The sequence below is a fragment of the Blastomyces gilchristii genome (assembly GCF_000003855.2).
Source record: "Blastomyces gilchristii SLH14081 genomic scaffold supercont1.12, whole genome shotgun sequence".
In the NCBI taxonomy this organism is placed as follows: Eukaryota; Fungi; Ascomycota; class Eurotiomycetes; order Onygenales; family Ajellomycetaceae; genus Blastomyces; species Blastomyces gilchristii.
This window is the reverse complement of record NW_003101671.1, coordinates 1049851-1057611: the sequence shown is the minus strand read 5'-3', so window position 1 is coordinate 1057611 and position 7761 is coordinate 1049851. Positions and strand designations below refer to the sequence as shown.

The following is a 7761-nucleotide window of genomic DNA, read 5'->3' as shown; positions in this document are numbered from 1 at the left end:
CAATACTTAAAGCTCTGAGATTCTTACTCTGTACTGCTTGAGTATCTGAGCTTTTTATCAGAGTTAATATAATATCTTCTTATAGAGTAGATAATACTTACAGAGAGATAGAAGTTATTATTATAAGTATAATAAAAATAATGAAAGTGAGAGAAGAGATAGATATATAAGATTCTCTTCTTCTTCAGCTGTTTAATATAGTATAGATAAGTAGTGATACTGATTAGAGACTGTATCAAAGTCTTCTCATAGAGAGAAGATAAAGAAACTGCAGAATTCTGTGAACTCAACTCAGTAGTATTCTGAGCAGAGCTCAGATATACTGTAGAAGAAGAACTATAGATTGAGCTTCTTAAAGTCACTGTCTCTGAAATCAAGCTCTTCTCAGAGTTCTCTCTGAATGACTATACAGAGTTATATATTACTATGTTAACTGAGAGAGAGAGTAGTATCACAACAGCAGCAGAAAGAGTAGAAGAAGAACTGAATATAAATGAACTGACTGATAGAAGAGATAACATCTCACTGTAAGATACAGTGACTATCACTGTGACTGTAAGAAAAGTAGAAAGAGAAGAAGAAGAAGATATAATAATAAGAGCAGTACTCTCACAGTCTATTAACATTATTATCTTCATTTTCAACTGAGCTTTCTTAGCAGTTACAGAGACTGCAGCTGCATTATAAAGATATTTATTACTCACTAGAAAATATCAGAATAAGTCTCTTATTATCTCTCAAGAATGATACTCTCATACACTCACTATTATAGATGAGAGAGAGAGAAGAAAAATATATTATAGAAAGAGAAAATCTTTTTAAAGAATTCTATTACTACTGTTAGCTTTATCTCTAAAATACATCACTTTTACAGAGAATTTTATATATAGAACAGAATATAATAAGAGATCTGTAAGTCACTTATTAACTATATTTTTCATATTTTAAATTAATATATAAGAAACTCACTTATCATATACTTAATTTAAATGAAGATGAGAAAAGAAAGATCTACACAGTCAGTAGAAAAACTCATCTATTTCTTTATACAGTATACATACTATTAATCAGTTAATAACTGTTGTTATATAATAAAAATAACTTCTAATTCAGTAATCTTAAGAGCATCAGAACTATATTCTTAAAGAGAAAAGTATTATCATACTCTCAGCTATATTAAGATTTTATTACAGTTTCACATAACTTATCACTTTTATATGAATAATTCTATTCATTCTGCAGATTATCTGAATCAGTTTTCAATCACTCTATAATATTATTTAGATATATCATAGAAGGATTTAATTAATAAATATAAGAATCTTACTTCTATATAAGATTAGCAGATTACTCTTTCTTAATAGTGAGATACAGCTGAGATATTACTCTGACTATTCTTACTTATGAAATAAGAGAAGAGTATTCACTCATTATCTATATAGAATAGCTAGATACTGACTTCTTATTAAAGAAGTCAGTAATTCATTTTTCTTTAACTGAAATATATATAAGAGTTACTGTGTATCTTATACAATCTTCTTAGTATACTAAGTATTATATCTGTGATATTCTTGCAATAACTCTGTAGTCTACAAGCTCATTATTTAAGTAAGATAGTTAAGCTCACTTATACAGCTTCTTAAACAACTATCTTTACATAACACTACTGACTAGTCACTGTTTCAGTTCTGCCACATTACACTAGTATATTTTTAAATACAGGAATTTTGATTCAATTTCTTATATAAAAAAAAGCTTTTAGAAATTCTGAGATTAAAAAACATGATCATTTTTAAGAGTATATATCTATCTTAAATATAGATTTTTTTAAAATATTAAAGAAATATTTCTATTCTTCTTCTCTTTAGTTATAAGCTAAGGTGATTTTCAAATCTCAAAGATATGTGAGTATATAGTAATAGAAAGTCAAAGTTGAAGAATCTGAAAAATTCTTATAAATCTCAGAAATCTTCATTGAAGATGAAACTGTTTCTTCTCAGACTCTCTGACAAGGATTGCTCTGAGCACATGACTTGTATCAAAAGTAGGTTAGTGTCATGCCAGATTAATAATGCTGCAACCCGCTCAAACCGAGCCAGAGGGTCTGAGCCCGCTGAGATAACAACTTTCCAAATTTATCTCCTACAGTTGCCAAATACTCGCCTAGATAGAACTGTCTCGAGGAGCGTGCCGGTGATGGCGACAACGGCAACAGCGCCCCAATACCTCGAAGGTGATACTTCGGCCGACTTTGGCGACTTCGTCAGCACCCAGGATGAGGAGCTTGACTTCGGGGAGGTTATGGAGCCCTGGAAGAAATACGATGAAAAGGACACTGCACATGTCTTATATCCCATTTGCCTCGGACAAGAACTCAATGAGAGAGATACTTGGTAGAGCATAAAATAGGCTCTGGGGGTTTCTCCACCGTATGGATGGCCCGCGACCTCCAGAACAAGCGGGATGTAGCCCTCAAAGTCATGTCTTCGGGGGACGGTGGTGAAAATGAAACCCGCATTCAGGACGAGATCCTTCAGAATGGAAAGGATGTCTCTCGCCTCATGACATATTTCGGTGATGTTTCTCCTCCCTAGAAACAAGTGTCGTCACAAGGTTTTCGTTTTTCCTATGAAGGGCCATGCCTTCACCCTGCAATCTTGAGAAATCTGTCCATAATCACTCGCAGGTCCGCTGCTAGGCAATTGCTGTATGTCTTGAGAAACCTACACAAAGCTGGAATTGTTCACCGTGGTGAGTGAATTTTGCCTTCCACTCTCTGTTCGGTTGATGTGAAATCTAATGGATATCCTACAGATCTGAATGGAAGGAACTGTATGTGGGGCATTGGTTCCTCTCCACAGCTTTAGCAGGAAGGCTAAATACAAAGGCACTTGGTCAGCCGCTAAAGCAAATCATACCGTTTGTCGAACTCTGGAAGCAGGGAGAGCTTGTCCATCCCATTGAGATTCCTATGAATCTCCACACAGAGAAATTTTACCTTGGCGACATTGGTCTGGCAATGAAACTAAGCGATTCTGTGACTCAGCATGGCTACTCATCTATGCAACTCTGCTCTCCAGATTGACTTCATAGGAAATGTCCAGGTTTTGCCTGTGACATGTGTAGTTGCATGGTCATCTTTGCAGAGCTATACCTTGCCCAACCACCTTTCCCTATCCTTCTCAAGGGTGGAATAATATCCGGTATTGTCAGGTGTTGGGGTCCACTGCCTGATGGGTGGAAGGGCCTTTATGCTCACCCCGGAGGTTAGATTCTTGGTATGACCAGCATACAATCCCCCATCCAGAACATGGCCTTGCTTCAACAATCGCATACTTTCGTCCTGAGGCCGATCTAGATGAGCGAAAACATGTGCTCTCCATTCTATCTAGAGTATTTACCTACTACCCGGATAAACGTCTAACTACTACACAGCTACTAAGGTACCCTTCATTCAGAGCTATCATGGACAGATATGGTTGTTGATATCAAGCCACTCGACATAAGAATAAGCAAAAATAGTGGCAGTGAAGTCTTACATAGTAGCAGGGCAGTCCTGGTCCTCCTCCCAAGACCGGATTTTGTCTTTCGCACCTTTTATCCGGTTCTTATCGCGATGTTCCTGCGGAATAAAGCCGCCTGATTATTGTAACTTGACGTGGACTAAAATCTCGCGATTGCCGGAATCAAAGAAACCAGGACCGAAACATCGTAGGGTAGGGTCCGACCGACGTCTATGTAGTAGTCTGACAACTCAGAACCAGGGGTTACCGTGGGAGCATAGATTCTCTAAAGAACGCTCCATCTTCTCAATCTTTGTCTATCCATACAGTATATCACGAGTAACTCAAGTAAAAGGTGATTGAAAAGCGTTCAGTGTCCTCTGTGGCTGTGGAGCCGATCTGTGCACGGCATGAGTTAATTATAACTAGTTAGTGGACCTCACCACTGAGAAGCAACGACGACTGGCCGCCAAGATCCTTTATTAGTCCCTCAGAGATCCCGAAACCGTTAGCAGCCCAACAGTATAACTATACCTGCAGCAAGGATTTATGGAAAAGGGGAGATCGAAGGTGAATGTTCTAAACTAGGTGCTATCCCAGAACAGAGGTACTACGATCCTTTGTAAAACATACAGCAAGTCCTTCTGTACGACAATAATAAAATCAGCAGGCCGGATGTGGATCATCTTCTACTCCGTAACTAACTACCTGGAGTGATAATACGGTAAGTTAAGTTAACATAGTTATTTATAGTTAGGGCCTGTTCGGTGCGTCCGTGTGTACTCGTTCTTTTTGTACGGATCTCCACTTTTTTTAAAAAGTACAGCCCCAATATCATGACTGTTCGGTGGGCAGAGTGTCTGTACTAATAATACAGCTGCTTTTTACAAAGTACAGATGAAAATGACCAGGTGTTCAGTGGATTGAGCGGCTGTACTTGCATCTCTTGTCAAGATCTTATGAATAAGCAGTATTTAACTTCAACGGTGTGTGATAGTGTAGAATAGCACTTTTAGAGGCAATATAGTGTAGAATAGTGTAGAATAGCATTCATAGTGAAGATAGTTAACTAATATTGGTTAGAAGAAAGCTCATAAAAACGCGTTCTTTTTGAACAGAGTCCAGAGTCAGTTCAAAAAGAATGTGTTTTTGTGAGCTTCCTTTCTCCATCTCAGAGCAGTGGAATAGTGTGGTGGCACAACGCCGGCTTGCTACTAATAATTGGTAAATACACTATCCACTATTGCGTTCAAAAAGTACGGACGCACCGAACAGGCCCTTAGTTACAGCGTAAAATAACGAATGTAATAGAGAGACACGCGTTAAATTCGCTACCTTATAAAACGTGCCCGTCAACCCTCAATTTCTATCCGTCCTATTTCCTATTTCCCATTTCCGTCACCCATTGATTCATTCATTTACCGGTCTACCGAGTTTGAAAATATATACCCTTGGGAATAATTGCCCGCTCCAGCATGTATCAATCCACAGTGGTCATTTATTATCATTTGGTATGTCTTGAAAATGGCAAATATAGCTGTCAATGGTAATGGAAAGAAATAGGAAGAGAAATGAGGGAAAGGGACATCAGTATGACGACATGCCAGAGCCAGTGTATCCGTTCAACAGATGCTTCATCTGATAGAACTGTACAGGTTCAGGCTTCTCATCAGTGTCTGAAAGCGCGGCGAGTCGGGTTATTTAAGCAAATTTCCTTCCCCCATGTCCAAAGATCGTCATGTAGGCGTTGTTCCCTATTGCAAGCTGCAAAACAAGTGAAAAACAAAACATATCGTCAAACCTAAGAAGAAAAGAGATAGTTACCACAGGGTATTTTCTCGCCATAGTGTTCCAAAAGACGGGGTCAAGCAGTGTAAAACGGAGTCCGTTCAGTTCAGGGGGATATAACCAGCACGTATCGTTTCACCGTTATTCCTTTACCTACTCTCCGTGCGATCTGGGCTCAAACAGAAAAAAAAAAAAAGGAAAATGGGGATCTTTTAAAGAATGGTTTAAAGCCAATAAAAAGAAAGGAAGCAAGAAATGAATAACAAGCGTTAAAGATGATGACCAAACTCGTGTCCTTAACTGAGGCGGGCCGAACGAAATTCACATTTCCCATTCCAGCTATTTCGACGAATAGACGCCTTTTTTCTTGACCGTACGTGGAACACGCCTGCGTTTGGCAACCCATTGGCCATCCGACTCCACGTATATAATCTACTTCAGGCATTCTCTAATCAACCGAACGCCTCCCCTCCGCCGCCATGCCAGCCTATGCTCCATTAAAACACCCCTTCTATCCCATACCCATAGTCACCAAAAAGGTCTTCAACATGACCCCCATCCACGTGAACGAATTCAGCGTCGAAATTAGTCAGTTGTGGCAAATCGTCCAATTCATCCATCATGGCGGCTTGGTCTTCTAGCGCTGCTGCCTCTAGCATCTGGCCCTGCTCATCCGGTTGCTGTTCCTTTTGCTGGACGGGTATCTGTGCATGCTCCATCAATGTAGTTGGCGCGGCCGGGGGCTTTTCCATCTCGTTTCTTCCTCCGACAGTCCTGGCTCCGGTGTCAGTGCTGTGGTGGTATGGAAGGGCTGTTGGGGGTATTGTGGGTGTGTGCGAATCGCGATTGTAGTTGTGATTGTGGTTGTGTGTGGTATGATGCGGCCTTTGGTCATCTGTGATATTGGTGCGATATGCGTGTGGGATGTTTGCGTACGGGTTATTGTTACGACCATAATGCCACATTCCGTTAGCGGAGTAGCCCCCTTGTACGGGGATGGGGGCAGGGATGGCCGGATTGTTCGATGGCAGTGAGTGAGGTGGTGGCATGCCCCCATTTGGGAACGTATGTGTATTGTCCTGGTATGGTGAAGCGGCGCCGTGCAGCCTTCCTACCCCGTTCGGGTTCATGCCGAAAGAACTACCTCCTTCTTGGAACACAGCGCGGGCCATGTGATTGTTACGACTGTGATTGGGATACTCGACGTGGTGGCCGGGCTGCCGCAACATTTCCGCAGGGGGTATATGGGGAGACCCTCCATCGGATCCAGGACAGCCATACGGGGACTGGCCGTGGTGGTAGTGCTGCTGGTGAGGTTGCCCAACTGTCACAGTGCCGTATATCCTTCCTTCCCTATTCCTCACCACGTCCATTGCTACGCCCCACGTACTTTCAAGACTGCCATGCGCGGTATCGCTTGATGTGGATTCCATATTTACACTCGGCAGGCGGCGTCTGAGAGCGTTGACGTTGCCATTGCCATTGCCATTGGTACCAATACCATTGTTTTCCACAGCACGATTACCATCACAGTTCGCACTACCTCTTGGGGCTATACGGAGCCTGACAAGTTTCCGATGCGGCGAGCTTCCGCTCGATGATGAAGCGATTTTGTTACTCTGCGCGCTAGCTCTGCATTTGGGTTTGCCTTTAGCATTACCCTTGGGTTGGAATTGGGCGTTAACGTTGTGATCGTGCTTGTAGCTTGACGACAGCGGCGGAGAGCGATCGTTGGGGAACTGGAGAAAACTGGCACCCACAGCAACGTATTCCGTGCTGCTTTCGCTGCGGCTGTCTTTGTCAATATCGACGTTCTCGTTCTCCTGGGCGTTATTGGTTTTGTTTTGGTGCGTGTTTCTCAAACACGTAGCAACTGCCATTCTCTCATCGTTTGAATCTTCCGAATCGTCCGAATCATCATCGTCGTCGCTGAATTCATCGCTTTTCACCTGGTCATTAGCCATCATAGACCTCTTTGGTCTATCAATAACTTTCGCCCCCTCACCAGCAGATGTTCCGGCACGTTTTAAAGGCGGCGGAACATGTTCCCCTTCTTTTTCGAGCTTCGCACGAAGCTTCGTGAGATGCTGTGTAATTGCTCCATCCGAGATACTCCCTCCCATCAACTCAGCGACTGCTTCCCATGGCAATTTAATACCCTTGGCGCTGCAGGCACTCTGGATACAGAGGAGGAGTCTGTTGTTTAGGATGTCTATTTTTGCTTTTGCAGTTAGTTTATCCCCTGGTTTGCAGACGTGACAGAAGATTTAGCAGGAGATAGCCTATTTTATGCACGCAAGGTTTAAATGAATGGCGGGAAACGAAACCACAACTCACCATTCCAACGAACGATGTTCCGCCTCTTTGGGCGGTTTAGTGGTGGTTTTCTCGAATTCTGCCCGTTGTTTTTGCCGATTGCACTGCTGTCCTTGCGCTGTTTCGTGGACTTCGTTGTGCGGGCTGAGGTCAT

The 7761-nt window shown here is 42.0% G+C and overlaps 2 protein-coding genes across 2 annotated transcripts; one reads left to right on the top strand and one right to left on the bottom strand.

The window, feature by feature from the left end:
* Positions 1-2435: 2435 nt before the first annotated feature.
* BDBG_17324 (uncharacterized protein) lies at positions 2436-3085 on the top strand (the record flags this gene model as incomplete). Its single annotated transcript, XM_031725075.1, has 3 exons — positions 2436-2574; positions 2635-2707; positions 2815-3085. The coding sequence occupies 3 exons, from the start codon at positions 2436-2438 to the stop codon at positions 3083-3085; spliced, it is 483 nt and encodes a 160-aa protein (XP_031579207.1).
* Positions 3086-4992: 1907 nt separating this feature from the next.
* On the bottom strand, positions 4993-7761 carry BDBG_05865 (uncharacterized protein; the record flags this gene model as incomplete). Its single annotated transcript, XM_002623645.2, has 2 exons — positions 4993-7503; positions 7629-7761. 2 exons carry the CDS (start codon positions 7759-7761, stop codon positions 5789-5791), a joined length of 1848 nt encoding a protein of 615 aa, XP_002623691.1. The 3' UTR covers positions 4993-5788.